The 14,900-nt window shown below is 38.7% G+C and overlaps 3 protein-coding genes and 1 non-coding gene across 9 annotated transcripts; all 4 read left to right on the top strand.

Annotated features, from left to right (window-relative positions):
- Nucleotides 1–301: 301 nt before the first annotated feature.
- On the top strand, nucleotides 302–384 carry LOC112275417 (small nucleolar RNA snoR8a). The gene has a single exon (XR_002967730.1). It is a non-coding gene; the product is annotated as a small nucleolar RNA snoR8a (small nucleolar RNA).
- A 4,611-nt stretch (nucleotides 385–4,995) lies between these two features.
- Nucleotides 4,996–7,301, top strand: LOC112274981 (uncharacterized). Its single transcript, XM_024504884.3, has 3 exons — nucleotides 4,996–5,295; nucleotides 5,385–5,880; nucleotides 6,023–7,301. The coding sequence occupies exons 1-3, from the start codon at nucleotides 4,996–4,998 to the stop codon at nucleotides 6,895–6,897; spliced, it is 1,671 nt and encodes a 556-aa protein (XP_024360652.1). The 3' UTR covers nucleotides 6,898–7,301.
- A 180-nt stretch (nucleotides 7,302–7,481) lies between these two features.
- On the top strand, nucleotides 7,482–9,231 carry LOC112274984 (peptidyl-prolyl cis-trans isomerase). Of its 5 annotated transcripts, none has more exons than XM_073530257.2 (4): nucleotides 7,482–7,621; nucleotides 7,917–8,203; nucleotides 8,298–8,483; nucleotides 8,638–9,231. In XM_073530257.2, the coding sequence occupies exons 3-4, from the start codon at nucleotides 8,368–8,370 to the stop codon at nucleotides 9,041–9,043; spliced, it is 522 nt and encodes a 173-aa protein (XP_073386358.1). In that variant the 5' UTR covers nucleotides 7,482–7,621; nucleotides 7,917–8,203; nucleotides 8,298–8,367; the 3' UTR covers nucleotides 9,044–9,231. The 5 variants fall into 5 exon arrangements, with proteins under 5 accessions (XP_073386358.1, XP_073386361.1, XP_073386359.1 ...); XM_073530260.2 differs by having other exon boundaries at nucleotides 7,483–7,621; nucleotides 8,121–8,203; nucleotides 8,364–8,483; XM_073530258.2 differs by having other exon boundaries at nucleotides 7,490–7,621; nucleotides 8,121–8,203.
- A 2,393-nt stretch (nucleotides 9,232–11,624) lies between these two features.
- Nucleotides 11,625–14,005, top strand: LOC112274982 (RNA pseudouridine synthase 1). Of its 2 annotated transcripts, XM_024504887.3 has the most exons (4): nucleotides 11,627–11,818; nucleotides 12,069–12,098; nucleotides 12,437–12,865; nucleotides 13,149–14,005. In XM_024504887.3, exons 3-4 carry the CDS (start codon nucleotides 12,457–12,459, stop codon nucleotides 13,865–13,867), a joined length of 1,128 nt encoding a protein of 375 aa, XP_024360655.1. In that variant the 5' UTR covers nucleotides 11,627–11,818; nucleotides 12,069–12,098; nucleotides 12,437–12,456; the 3' UTR covers nucleotides 13,868–14,005. The 2 variants fall into 2 exon arrangements, with proteins under 2 accessions (XP_024360654.1, XP_024360655.1); XM_024504886.3 differs by lacking the exon at nucleotides 12,069–12,098 and having other exon boundaries at nucleotides 11,625–11,818.
- The last annotated feature ends 895 nt before the right edge of the window (nucleotides 14,006–14,900 follow it).

The following is a 14,900-nucleotide window of genomic DNA, read 5'->3' as shown; positions in this document are numbered from 1 at the left end:
TGTTAGAATGTATTCTCTCTCAGTGGTCATAGCTACACTGGGTGTGATTACGCTGTACTTGTGTTGTTGGTTCACAGTTTGGGTTAGTTTTTGTGTCTGTGGGTGTTGGTGTGGAGTCACTGCCTCAAGTCGTCTTAGAAACGTGGGGCGTTGTATATGCTGTGGGTTTGTCTACGAAGCTAGCCTCTGACGTTTGAGTTCATGCGATTGGGGAGCACTGCGTCGATTGAGCCTTGCCCCTGCTGCTTTTTCTTAAAGTCATCGATCATTGGCTTTGTCGTAGTGTTTTTTGGGTTGCGTGTCCGTGCAATGATTTCAAATAATTCCTCGTACTGAATGCTAATGGCTTGACAGACTACGAAACACCCATAGAATATGAGCACGAATATTAGTGGTTCTAAACCTGGGCATGGGCCTTCTATTCCTTATCGTCTCTAAATAGATTTCTGAAATCTGTACACTGCGGTACAGTGTGTCTCAGCAGTAAGACATGTTGGTATCGTGACCCTTCGCTGATCAAAGTAATTTCACTTCCCTATGATGACAATACCATGCTAATCATGATAATACATGATTACAGAAAGATATCCGATTGAGGGATGCACGCCTAGGTTACTATGACGTGACCTGGCTTAAACACTTCTGCATTATTGACCATAAAATCCAGCGCTGTGTCTATGATCATGGAACTGTTGCGCCGTGGAGAGACCGTACAAATTTGAAATAATTTACTTGTACCGGTTCTTTTGTCCCGTCCGAAACCTAAATCACTTACTTTGTTACTGATTTCAAATAACTACAGACATTTAAATTTGTACTATAGTTTTTTCAACTTGATCGCCATTATTACCCAACGGATCGTGGAACTAACTCCTATCATGAGCCCTTCGTAGAAAGTATTCTATACTTCCCCATAACACGCTGCATAGCAGGAAAACAGTCCCCTAAGTCTTCACGCCAGTACCGGTAGCCTGGCTTCAAAACAGCTAAAACAAGCAAATTTTTACAATACATAAACCATTCATGACCTAATGCAGAGAAATTTAGAATTTTACTCTGACTACTTCACTTTAAATCGGCAGCTCATGTTACGTTATCATGCTCCGTTCAAGTTACCAGAAATGACTTCTAAAGAGTGAAGTGAATGCCCTTATCCGACCTGTTCTGGTACAATATTCGAAATTATTTGTCACTGCTACACCCATTGCAATTATTACGATGAATCAGTCCCTCGATAAAACAGTACTTGGACCAAACGAAAGTGTCCTTGAAAGCAATGACTTAAACGTCACGGTAGATAACTAGCATGGAGTCTCTCGCAACTTTATATTCTAGAGTGCACAGTATACAGTTGTTCACAATCAGAACAGGTTGCTCACATTTCTTTCGACTGTAAGAATATAATTTGTAAGAAAAAATTGTTTCACTCTGGGAATGTCATTTATATAAATTTCCAAAGTGCAATATTCGTTTGAATTGATACAGAACGCATCAGGGAACAAAAATTTGGTAAAGAACTTTTGACGAAGTTGGATTCCACGAATACAATTATTTGATCAGTTAAAGGTGTATTTTTTTTATTACAGTAGTTTTATGAAATTTTTATGGTATTGTTAGGAGATTCTCAACCCTAACTAACAAAGCAAAAGAAAGGAAAATGTATATGTAAACAACTAAATAATATATGCAACTCAAGGCCATTGTACTCTGAAAACTGAATTTCCAAGTTGTTTTAGTAGTTTTGATATCATATAGATTTGGTCATCAAGGATTAAACAACTGAATCTGTCTTGTATTGTGATTGGCATTTTATTCTATTCTTTAAAGATATTTACTAGGAAGCGAATTATCCAAAAATATATTTTTATGATTTTAATTTAATAATGATAAAGTGAAATTCTTAAAGTGAAATCGTAAAATATCCAAACTTTTCTTAAATAAAATCTCATAACGTTATGGCAAATATTAATATTAAAAAAAATTCCATAATCCGTTTGTCCTTTATTTTTTAAATCATAATCTCTATAGGATATTATAACAAAGAATATTATTATAATTATCAGTACTATTTTATGTTGCAATTTTACATATAATTCTACAAAACTACCCTTGAGGATATATTGAAACTTTATCTTAGTAACCAAATAGAATTATAACCAATCTAACTAAAATTTTATTTTGTTTAATTTGTGATTTTTCTTTGAACCACATGAATATTAAAACTCCAATTTGTGCATATATTCTTAAACTATCTAAAGTATTAACTTATAATACAAATTATCAAATATTTGATATGTTGTTTTTAAAAATAAATAAATTATGATGTGTATATATATATATATATATATATATATTTATATATTGAATTTTTACTTAGTATTTTTCTATACATGCCATACATTGAGTAATTAATTGTTACAATGATTTTGAAATTTATTCTCAAAATATCTTTGCAACAAATGAAGATTTGAATATTTTTTTGTTTTTGTGAATAATTAGATCTGCCATAAATATCTTAAAGAATATATAATCGTAAATTATTTATTAGGTTTTTATTAATTATTTATTCTTAATATTAGTTATTTTTATTTAAACAATAAATAAATAAAATATAAAAAACATCTTTGTTGTTATTTTTGAAAAAAATAGAAGAATTTTATATTATTTTTTAAGTATGCATTTACTAATATTATGGGTTTATCAATCTAAAAAAAATATCAAAGATTCAAATTTTTTCACTAAAATGTGATTACCCAATGTAAAGGTAAAATTAAAGATGTTCAATCACTGTGGAGACCATGCAAATAGACTCTAGTAGACTCTGACAAACAAACAAATATCTCTTTCTTTTATCCAATCTTTGACCTTGTTTTATTACTAATTTGAAATTAGTACTACTACTACTACTACTACTAATAATAATAATACTTGTTTTGAATTTTTCTCTAAGAGATTTTTATGCATATGTTAGTTGGTATAGATTAAATTGTTTTTAGAATATATTTTCATCACAAAAACATCTCTATTCAATACAAATATTAGTGATTTAGGGTTATTGCAACAGTAATACAATCATTTAGCTTGCTAAATAATTTTTTTCCAGTATATATATTTAGAGTCTTTATCATGAATTGCATATCTTTTTGTAATTTTTATTTATTTATTTATTAATTTATTAATTGAAGTTGAGTATAAATTTACAAACTTTTAAGATAATAATTAAAAATATATTAAAAAGAGTTATTTGCAATAGATGTGGCTATTTTTAACGTAATGGTATGTCTTTTGGTTTTTCTGAATCTCTTTCAACATTAAACCATCAAGTTAGAAAATAAATTCAAATAACTTTGTAAACATTGATTTATATATATATATATATATATATATAAACATATCCAAATATTCTTCTACATTAAGACTTATGCTTGTCTTTTAAGTACAAAAGCAAATGCATTATCTTCGACATTAAATTTGATATACATCAAATCCAATGAATATTGATATTTCTAGCACATTGTATTCAATTAATAAAAAATCTCCACAACTGAAACTATTCACAAAATCCATTACGAGAAACCTTTACCAGCATCACCATTATTATTATTAGTATTATTAGTATTATTATTCCAAATACGAGGAGGAGGAGGAGGAGGAGGAGCGATCAAGGAAAGGAAGCACCAATCAGAGCAATCAGATCCCACATTGGAGGAGTCACGCTGCTGCTGCCCCATCGCACTCCACCGCCGCATCGACGGAGACAGTGAGTGAGTGAGTGAGTTGCCGCATCGCTAATCCTACGAAGTCATGGAAGATGATGAAGAAGAAGAAGCAGAAGCAGAAGCAAGCAAGCACTAGCACAGGTTTACTCGTGCTACTGGGCATGGCGCCTCCTCCTCACATCTCTTGTTGTTGTTGCTGTTCCTCTCCTGCTGCTGCTTCCCCTGGTCGATTGTGACCTCGATCAGTGTCATCTCCGCTGCACTGATGAGGCTTCGACTTGCACCGAGACCGGAGCAGGTGCGATGCTTGCCTAGTGTTGTTGCCTCGTCCACTGTGTCGCGCTGTCTCCGATCTGCATGCTTTGATTACTTTGTCTAGATGTGCCTCATTCTCGACTAGTGGTCGGGTTACAGGATCACAGGGTGGAGTTAGCCAGTCGATGCTTCGTGAGGTGGGTGTAGTGTATGGATTGTCGAATAGGCGTTGGAGTACGTGATCGACGGAAGCGCAGGGTCGGATCCACTCAGCTTCGACAGTTGTTGAGTCACAGTATTGTTGTCTCTGGGTTAAACTGAAGTTCCGAAACGAGGGGCCTTTGAACGTCGATTGCGAGTAGGGGATAGACGCGTTTGTTTTGTTATCTTTAGCTGTGCAGATTTCGGGGAATTGAGCAGTGAAGCTCAGATAGTGGATAGGATTGTCTTATTGCTGTGTTCTGAATTGTGACCATTGGACCTTGCTTCATTCGCCGGAGGCTGGTCTCATTGTAGCACATGCTACTTTTGTGAGAGGATCTGTGCCAAATTTGAGTGCCTTTATTACAGTTACTGGATGATGCAGAACTCACAATATAACAATCGGGTCTGTAGACATTCTCTAATCAGTTGCCTAATGTGCAGATTCTCGGCACGGGCTGAAGATTACTAAGTGTGCGTAGGTCACGATTGAGTTGACTAATGAGTGGCCGTGGTGGGCCACAACTGTTACGTCCATCGGAAGCAGAATTTTGATAGGAGTGACTAAATAGATGGAATTGCAACAATTCCTTCTGGGAAAAGCGGAGGGTTGCAGATTTCAGTTTCGTGATGAATCGACTATTTCTAATTCTTTCAATAAGGTTCGAAATACTTAGACCTATCTTGAAACATAGACCTTTCTCTTAAGACCTCCGTCTAACTTCGATCCAGATCTTTTCTGACGCAATAATAGAATGTGGCTCGAATTCCCACTTCTTTTTTTGCAGCTGGTGACGATTCTTGTCAGATTCGTATCTCAATGCGGTTTACCATGGAACAAAGGCACTCTTCACAAATACAAGACCCCCATGCCGGAAGCATCAAATATCTCAGCAATTCCTACGCACCAACTCCATTCGTTCGAGCGCCAGTTGTACCAGGTGTTTCTTCCTCAGGACAGAGCATACTCAGTCCTGTGGTGATTGCAATGGTCGTAGTGCTGGCCGGAGCCTTCCTAATCGTGAGCTACTACAGAGTCTTCGATAAGTACTGTAATCGGAATCTATTTTGTTGCTGGAGTGCGTGGCGCAACGGCCGAGATGGCAGTCCCTCCACCATTGTAAGCAGTGAATCCTTTTCCTAAGCCTCCTGAATTGGATCAGTTTCCGAGATGATCTATTCTAATCTAGCGACCTCCTGCGTCATCAGGTGTTGATGGAGGAGCACGGCGCAGGGCCTGCTAGTAGGGTGGGCTTGGACGATGCCCTCATTAGCCGGATTCCGACTCGAAAGTACGATCCCCACGAGGGAGTGCTCGACAAGACTGAATGCTCCGTTTGCTTGGGAGAGTTTGAGATCGGGGAGGTGCTTCGAATCCTGCCCAAGTGCAATCATCCCTTTCACATCCCCTGCATCGATACGTGGCTTGTGAAGTCCTCCACATGCCCCTTGTGTAGAATCAATATTGCTCTGGAAGCTGTGTTGCCCCACACTCTCATGCCGGCGGAGAGGGAGACGCCCGAACATGCTCGTGGCCCTACTATGTCGCTCCTTTTGGCGTCGAATATCAATCCTGGACCATCTCTCATCAACCACGAGACTGAAATTCTGCACGATAATGTGCTGCAGTTATTGGAAAGCGGGCAGTTTTCTGGTCTTTCCAGATCGATGTCGCCGCCTTCCAGCCGCGGTTCATTCATGTCTAGTAAGAAAGATCTCCTTGTTAGTTTTTTAATGCAGCCGAATTGCGAAGAGACATTTGTCCGCCTTGGTCGTGGAAAGCAAGCACTCATCGATAGAATTTGTTCTAATCCTAGTCATATAACCTAAACCCTGAACTCTTGCAGCTTCGGATGTCGGAATTCAAGATAACGAACAGATTGAGTTGGAACCAAATTCACTGCAACACTCTCGGCATCTGTCTCTGGAAACAGTTGCGACTCCCATGAGAGAAACGCATCTCCTTAACCGCCAGAACATAACCTTGGAGCAAAATACACAACTCAGCAGGCAATTATCTCTTTCCATGAAGCGGAGGCTCTATCACCAAGCTCGCAGAGAAGTACACCGGATTCATTCGGAAGGTGGGCCTCCCCATAGCCAAACTGATCAAGACCTCAATGGAAAGCATCCTCTCGTCCCAATTCCTGCACCGCAACTGAAGCGCTTCGTTCCCTTGATTGGGTCATCCTCTGCTCGGTCCACGAGCTCAAGTTCAGACCAAGAGGTGGCCGAGCTTTTGACACAAGAAATATTTAGTCACACCAGTCACTTAAAAATCGATTCAGAATCAACTCTGAAAACCAGCGCAAAGAAACAACCATGTTCAACGGAGAACTCTCAGGATATGGCGTTATCTACATGTTCCTGTTACAAATCTCAGCAGATCTCACAAGATGATGCAAGCTTCGAGTCGACGCTGTCCATCAACGAGCAAGGAAACCCTCCCTTAGATTTTTCAAAGCAAGGTACCTGCGGTTACAACACGCCGGATGATTCAACCGATGGTGTACATTTGCAATTTTTTTTAGCCGTGAGCTCAGACGATGAAAATTCACAGCAGAATGGCCAATTAAGGTCTGACGAGAGCTGCAAGGATCACTGCCAGATGTGGCCTAGCGAGGCCTGCCCATTCAAAACCTCCATGTCACGGTCGAATAGCTGTGAATCACTGACAAAGGCCCACACATCTGAACCTGTCTTCGAGGTGTTCAACTTCTGAGTGACTTCATTTAAGCTTCTCTAGAGAAGCAAAGAGAAGTATTCATGTAAAATTATTAAATGATCGCGATTAACTTGCATCTGTTTAGAGATTTTGCTAAGGGGGATCATTTCACATATACTGGAGCAGATGTGGTTATAAATCCTTGATTCTTTGACACGTCGACTGAAAGCCAACCTACAGTGTTCATCAAATCCGTAGAAAGTAATTAATTATTCTTGCGTCCTCGATGATGCGGTGTGAACATGAATTCCCTGCCAATTCCATGAATTCTCGTAGCAAAGTGATTTCATTAACGAAAGTGTATTCTTGAAATTTTGGAGACGGAGACCGTATCTGTCCACGCTAAAGGCCAGTAAAATTATTGTAATGAATCTGAGCATTTAGTACCCAACTCTTCAGAACCCAAGGGGAGAATGAATACTCTCAGACCATTCTCGGTGAGATTACAATCCGTCTATGTCCAGTTGATTGGTTGTGCATGTGAGTGTATTTGTATTCCTCCACTAGTGGCAGGATTTTGTATGGGCTGGTCTCCTCAATGCAGAAATCGAGCCGTTATATTGCGTTTATATACATTGTAGTGCCGTTTGGAAGAGGTTGTAGGTAACATCCTGGTGTCCCTTGACAGTCCAAGAGTTCTTTACATGCAAGGATGAGAGGGAAACGATTGCCGCGAACCAGGAGCACATGGTCTCCCGTGCCATGACCTTAATTAAATCAGGTGTGAGAAATTCCTCACCATAATGTCAAAACCTGGAGAAATTATTTCTTTCAATCCTGAATCCATCGTCGTCGACGTTTTCTCCAAGGCATACGCAATTCGTGTTAGTCCTCCCCTTCAATTCGAATCCCAAGTGAAATTTAATATTCAAGTGTGACGAGTTCTGTATGCCCGTGTTTTGGCATTGGGCCACCTGACACTGAGAAGCAAGGTCATGTTAGAATGTTAGATCGTATGCAGCTGCCGCTTTGCCATACTGTAAGATAAAAATCATTGTTCTAAGGCCTTCCCTCAGGAGGAAACCCAAATGCTCCGGGGACTTTTGAAGACTTCGAAAGTGGATGTTACCAGATTGCAATTCACTGGATTACTGAACGATACATTGCGGTGACCTTTGAAGCAAAATCCTTTGAATAACTTCATGCAGGAGGTTGATTTGCCCAACTGCTCATGTTAAGCCGAATAATGGTTTCATGCAATTGCATGGTGTGAAAAGCAGACGACAGAGTAGCATCCATCTCAGGTTTGGCGAGTAAACCACCAGGCAACAAAACGATTATTTTAGCCGTGAAAGTGCGAAAGGTCAGACTTCACAACTCTAGGATTTGGTCACAAGTTAGGAATCACCTTGTAGATTCATAATTCTTCAAAATCAAGCTAACCTTTCGTCTTTCAGAATGGAGTTTTAGGCTATTTATCATCGGTTCAAGTCGACTATCTAGCTTTTTTGGATCACGCGCAGAGTAATGGCATCGACAAATCCTAGGGTGTTCTTTGATATTGTCATTGGGGGCACACCCACGGGCCGGATTATAATAGAGCTCTATAAAGACACATGCCCAAAGACTGCCGAAAACTTCAGGTGCTTCGCCTTCTATTCACACATTTGTTCTTTGGATTTCTCTTTAAAAAATACCAGAATACAATGTAACCAGCGGTGATCTGATGATCCAAGTGACTTCCATGTTCGCTGATGCCTGACCAGCAGCAACTGAAGCACTCTGTTGACACTCCAGGTGTTTGTGCACTGGCGAGAAAGGCGCTGGCGAAAGCGGACGAAACCTGCACTTCAAAGGCTCGGCATTCCACCGTGTCATCCCAGAGTTCATGTGCCAGGGAGGTGACTTCACGAAGGGAAATGGCACAGGGGGCGAATCAATCTACGGCACCAAGTTCCCGGACGAGAATTTTGTGAGAAGGCACGGCGTGCCAGGAACATTGTCGATGGCAAATGCTGGACCCAACAGCAATGGGTCCCAGTTCTTCATCACCACCGTCCCCGCGCCGTGGCTCGATGGAAAACATGTTGTGTTCGGAGTGGTCGTCGAAGGATTCAATGTCGTGAAAGCGATTGAAGCCGTTGGCTCCAGTGATGGCAAGACTCGCAAGGCTGTGATTATCTCTAATTGTGGGCGACTCTAAAGCTATTGACACTCTCGGTTGTTTTTGAACTAGGTGGTGTCGGTCACATTTGATTAGCAACGGCAGAAGTTCTTCATTCGCGATTATAAATAGCATCCGAACTGTTCAACCAAGCTCTTGCATTCTATCACTTCCAGAATACAACACTCTTTGCGAAACATGCCTCAAGCACATTTCCGGCTGCAAAATACTAACTCCCAAGTGTCACTGCCAAGTGTCGATTCTGCAAAGCTAATTCCTTTTTTACTGCAAGACAATCTATGCTGCCTCACCAGACGATTACTTCAGACGATTACGTTTCCGAGGCGTTTATCTTGTTGTTAATCCATCAATGCATCACCATAATGCATACTTGAAGAGGAGATTATCCTGGGTAATTCTGTGAGCACATGTGCTTGTTGAGAAACCAGCTGATAGTTCAAATGGCTCAATGCATGCATCATATTCGCAGTAATGGACTTTCAACAAGGACAAATATGACTATGACTGTAAAGAAAGCACATTTTAAAGCAGTGTAAATCATGTGTAGGTTTCCCTTATTATTTGGAGAAATACATTTGGAATTTGATAGCCTTGGAAACTGAGTTTCACCTCACTTTGCTCTCCATCATGCAGTTGAGGGCCTGTGTGTCAGTCAACCAACATCCAAGCCTGAAAAAATTGAATAATTAAGAGTCATTTTCAAATTCATCAACATCAGACAGACTAAGTGATTAAGTACAAGAGTGAAGTAAGAAAATCTTCATTTGGTTGAATAGGCTTTCAACTCTAAAAGCTGCAACTTAAAAATCCATGGCATTCACTGTGCCAAGTAAGATAAAATAATAATAAAAAAAATTGAATGAAATTATTACCAGTCATTTGAGCTGTACGTGAGAGAAAATAGCAATGTGTGAACTTTGAAGATGATAGACAAGTCAATACGAAGTATTTGGAATTCAAAATATTGAACAGAGTTGCATGGAGAGCTTAATTTGAGTAAGATTAATGAATTCTACATGTCAGTTATTCCATTGACTTGATGTAAAGCACCTACTGAAGTAAAATAAGATGCACTAGAAAAGAAGAAATTTAAGGTACCAAGGTGGAGAATACACATACGTTCGTTAATATTACAATAAAGATGACAAATTATATCACTCAAACTATATTAGAATGTATTTTAAGATTAAATATTATAAAATTCAAGTAATTGACCTTCATTGAAGTGCTTAGCATACTTGTTCTTACTTATCAAATAATATTTAATAAATAATTATTAATGTGTGTTTTTTAAGAACAAGTTAATGTTGTATTAAAAGGATTATCTATGCAATTACAAAGTTTATTTAAATTTTTTAAAATATATAATAATTAAAGCTATTTAAGCACATTAGCTAAACCTATAACAGATTAAACAACAAAGATCCCAAATACTAAAATTGTCCATGCCATTGAAGTATTTTCAAAATGTTAGAAAAATGCTTAAGTTAAGAACTGTATAAAATATCATTTTATTATTAAATCACAATCTATTGATTGTTGTATAAAAGATAGTTAATTAATATATTTTTAATTTTAGTTATTATTTAAATAAGTAACATTCTTAAAATTATATACAAGAAAATTTTGTTTGAATTACTCATATATTTGTTTTAATAATCAATGTATATCTTTAAATAAAATCACGACCTGCTAGTAGTTATATATGTTTGTAAAGATTTCACAAAATTTGGTATAACACTTACTAACACCACAAGAATATGTCATCCACTGATAGTTACGTAAATATTAACATTCTACATTTTATCTTGTGTAATTTTAATAAATTAAATTAATTTAAATTAAATACTCAAGCATGGAGAGATACATTAACAAAGATTGATATTAGCTAGAAAAAAAAAAAAAAAAAAAAAAAAAAAAAATTGTAACTTTTTTTTTCTATTTAAATAATAACTTATAATAAGCTTTCTGAAAGAATCCAATTGATTTTCTACATTGTTACAAAACAATTAACAACTACCCATAAAATCAAGTGTATAAATTGTTCATCACCTGACACTAGCACCCTCTTCTAAAGTAGATGAGAATAAATAAATATATAAATATATATATTTTTCATACATACATATACTAGCAGAAACTCATGCCATTGTTCATAGAAAAGTTGTCAAAGCTTATGGGAGTGTTCTCTTCAAGACCATGGGGCTTTAGAAACCTATGCATTCATGTGCTCCCACATTCCCCATTTTCTCCACGTTCCTTTATTCAAGGCCAATGAATAAGCTTCTTTATCTCTTTGATTTCTACCCATGTTATTATATATATATATATATATATATATTTATTCACACACACATTAAAATCAATGTTCAGAAAAGTGTGAGAAATATTTAATAAATAAAGTCAAAGAAGTCTAGTTTAGACTTATGCATCACTTGTACGAGAAAAGCCTCAGTTCTGTGGGCCCTATTTTCTGGGTGAAGAACAGTCGTCACAGTGTGAACGCGTGAGTAGAGGCTAATTGAACTCGTAACAGTGTGAATGGGGATCTAGGGGTCTAGTAACGACGACGCCCCTTGAAGTTTTAGCGTAGCTTTGCTTAGCTTGGTGTGCAGCCAGAAATTTGCGAAGGGGATTTCCTCAACGCCCTAACGTCAATCTCATCTTCTTCGATGCTCTTGCAGTTTGCGGAGGTTTCCTTTGCGAGCCTTTTGGTGGACCAACACTCTTAATATCCTCATTTGCATGAAGTTTTTCACGACGCACTCAAAGACGCGGAGGCATTACCGAAAGGTCTGAGTCTGCACTCCAGCTGCCCTCGTCCTTTGTTTTTGCGATTTGGTGGAGCTAAACGCCTCATTGGAACAAAGACGGCTCCTGTATTGGTGTACTTGTTGCATTTTTCGCAAAATTGGTCACTGATTCTTTGAGCATTGCACGAGAATGTAGGTTTGGTCATGTTTTGTTCGGAATAGCATTTGTGGTGCTGCTATGTTCCGAGTAACAGAATGGTGGGATTGACCGCTAGGTTAGTGGCGTGCAGGTCCTCGGAGGAATCGATTTACGTTGATAGGTTTTCTTCTCTTTGCGTGTCCTGCGAGAATTCGCTGTTCTTCGATTCGTACATGAATTATGGGAGATGGGGAGTTGTGAAAATGAATCAAGGATAAGACCTCGGTTTGGGGCGTGGATCATCTGTAGTTTGAGTGTAGCATGCTGAGTAAATGCGTCGCATTAATTCCATACTTCTCGCAGATTCATTCCGAGTACCGTTAGTCTTTTCTGTTCTTATCCACGAATTTGAACCTTTGCGTACCTGATACTTGCATTGAAGCACAAGACAGAACTGGTTCAAGAGATGCCGTGATGTTTACGAGGATTCGTCTGAAGTTTTCTTCGAAATGGATGCAGATTTTGGAGAGTCTTCGCTCATGTATCATGCGTCATGTCCGGCACGAGCAGTCACCTTCCTACCATGGCACTCGAAGGTGCAAACTCGAGTTGGTATCAGATCGCTGGAATTCGTCTTCTCCCCATTACCAGCCAGGATGAGATCTTCTGTGGTTGCCCATTCGATGGTGATAAAAGAAAGCTGTGGAGAGGTCGATAGCGTACTGAAATTGGATTACCCAGTACCGCTGTCACCAGTTCCAAGTCAATTGTCGAACGAGGTGGAGCTGCAGAGAGCTCTTGTGGCAGAGGCTGCAATGAAATCCAGACCAGCAATCGGGAGGGAAAGTGTGCTGTTCGAGGATGAGTGGCTGATAATTGTGAACAAACCCCGTGGATTATATAGTGGCCATGTGTTTGAAACCATGCCATCTCTGTGCAGCTCAAGTGGTTGGTACCTCACACTAATTCTTGACTCTTCGAGATATTTGCTGTTGTGTATTCGTACATTTAGTGCCCTTGGAAGCATGCATATGAACTTGAATATATGTTAAGTCTTTTTTTTGTAGATTGTTAGCTTCCTTGTGATTAAGATTCCTTTCTGCAATGCTGTAAGTACGTGACAAGGCGTAAAGTCTCGGACATTTTTGTGGAATTTTTGAGTGTTTCATGTTTGATGTCACCGTTCGGGTGAGTTTTTCGTGCTGAAAGTCAAGTGGCATGCTTTATGCAGGCGAAACCCCGCTGCATTTACACATGGCAAATCGCCTCGATCGTGACACAAGTGGAATAATGATCATCACTAAATGCAAAGTAGCCGCTGCCAACCTCACTCGTTCTTACATGAATCGTAAGGTTCACAAGACATACATTGCTCAGTGTGCCCAGTCACAACCCACGTGGAGAAAGTCGAGGATTGAATCGGGACACGGCAGGTCCAGATATGGTGCCTGGCATGTTTATGCTAAACACGATATCGGCAGGCGTCTTCCTGTCAAAACTGAAACGGTTCGAGAAATGATCACTAGATTAGAAATTGTTTCAGGCCCTGATTCGCTGAGATGGGATAATGAACTTTCGGTTGAACACGACTGTCTAGAGGTCATCGTTGGGAGTGAAGATGAGGTGAGGCTTGTGAGTAATGAGGTTACAAAGAGGTGCTCAGACGTTGACGAGGAGGTAACTTTGGTGCGTGCATTTCCAGAGACTGGAAGAACTCATCAGATTCGATTACATTGCCAATATTTAGGTCTGCCTTTATGCGGAGATGTGAAGTATGGAGGCCCTCTTTTCTGGCAGAGTGTACATTATGATTCACATACGTTGCACGCAGAGAGTCTTGCTCTCAGGCATCCTATGACAAACCAACTGCTTCAGGTGGTCGCTCCTTATCCAAGCTGGGCAGTTCAATTGGGAGTGAAGCCATTCGAGCACAAGACGTGCTTAGAATAATCGTACATTAGAACATGGCAACCACTGTTTACCCTAGATAATCAACACTCTGAGATGATATTAGGTTTTAGCCATTTTGTTTGTAGATGAGTAAAGTGGTTTTTTCATGATTTATCTTAAAAACAAGGTATTCTTTTATTGGACTGCATCATTTAAGAAGCCAAAGATATAATATCACAAGTTACAACATTTTTGTACAAAGAAAAAATGACAATTTATTTGGCATATTCTGTCTTCTTACTTTATCTTTAGTCCATTTTATGATGTGGCTTGTATTAACAACATTATGTTGTAATCTATTCGAGAATGAAACATAAATTGGTGTTGCACAATTCACATCTATTCTTCATTTTTCCAACGAAACCAGGAGAAAAAATATAAAATAATATAAAATGAATGATCTAACACCATTTTTGTTCTCAATCATTAAGTGCATACCTGGAACAATCATCACAATCTTTAACAAGAATGCTCGTGTTGGCGAGTATTATGTGTCAAAAGAAGCTTGCTATAAACTTTTTTAAATTGTAAGCTTACCACAGAAAGGGCTACCACAATCACTTCTTGTGACATGATTTTAAATCAAAAGCGCCTCTCTACAAATAATTATTATATGATAAACAATCAAAACGCATTCATATTAAAATGTCACATACTTTACATACTTCACGTAATTCATAACTCTCGGATGATACAATAAGTGATTCAGGTACCAGTCTGATAGCTACAAAAAGGCTAAACTTATTGCAAAGATCCAATTGGGTACGTGGATCACGCACAGCATTGTGTCAAACATGTTCATAGCTGCAGCATTATTACATCTCAAGTACATGACTGGACGTGTCTTTGATGACAACTCACCGCTAATTTCAGAAAATGTGCTTTCACATAGTTATAGAGAAATTTGTGTACATTCCAGTTGTGAAATTCAACGCTACTGTTTCCAACAAGGTACTTCAGTTATCAAGTGTGCTATTGAACAGTAAGTGAGTGTAGGAAAGCCAAGAGAATAGCTAGAAAGGAACACATCAAA

Source organism: Physcomitrium patens, chromosome 22, assembly GCF_059467195.1.
Source record: "Physcomitrium patens ecotype Gransden chromosome 22, ASM5946719v1, whole genome shotgun sequence".
Taxonomy (NCBI): Eukaryota; Viridiplantae; Streptophyta; class Bryopsida; order Funariales; family Funariaceae; genus Physcomitrium; species Physcomitrium patens.
The sequence above is the reverse complement of the archived record's forward strand: the minus strand, read 5'-3'. Positions and strand labels throughout refer to the sequence as shown.

What these genes read in the sequence shown, in the direction of transcription:
- LOC112274981 (XM_024504884.3), top strand. Translation starts at nt 4,996, where the DNA reads ATGCGGTTTACCATGGAACAAAGGCACTCTTCACAAATACAAGACCCC. An exon ending in ATGGCAGTCCCTCCACCATT is followed by an intron (nt 5,296 to 5,384) that starts GTAAGCAGTGAA and finishes CTGCGTCATCAG; the next exon opens with GTGTTGATGGAGGAGCACGG. An exon ending in CCGCGGTTCATTCATGTCTA is followed by an intron (nt 5,881 to 6,022) that starts GTAAGAAAGATC and finishes GAACTCTTGCAG; the next exon opens with CTTCGGATGTCGGAATTCAA.
- LOC112274984 (XM_073530257.2), top strand. Translation starts at nt 8,368, where the DNA reads ATGGCATCGACAAATCCTAGGGTGTTCTTTGATATTGTCATTGGGGGC. An exon ending in AAGACTGCCGAAAACTTCAG is followed by an intron (nt 8,484 to 8,637) that starts GTGCTTCGCCTT and finishes TTGACACTCCAG; the next exon opens with GTGTTTGTGCACTGGCGAGA.
- LOC112274982 (XM_024504886.3), top strand. Translation starts at nt 12,457, where the DNA reads ATGTATCATGCGTCATGTCCGGCACGAGCAGTCACCTTCCTACCATGG. An exon ending in ATCTCTGTGCAGCTCAAGTG is followed by an intron (nt 12,866 to 13,148) that starts GTTGGTACCTCA and finishes TGCTTTATGCAG; the next exon opens with GCGAAACCCCGCTGCATTTA.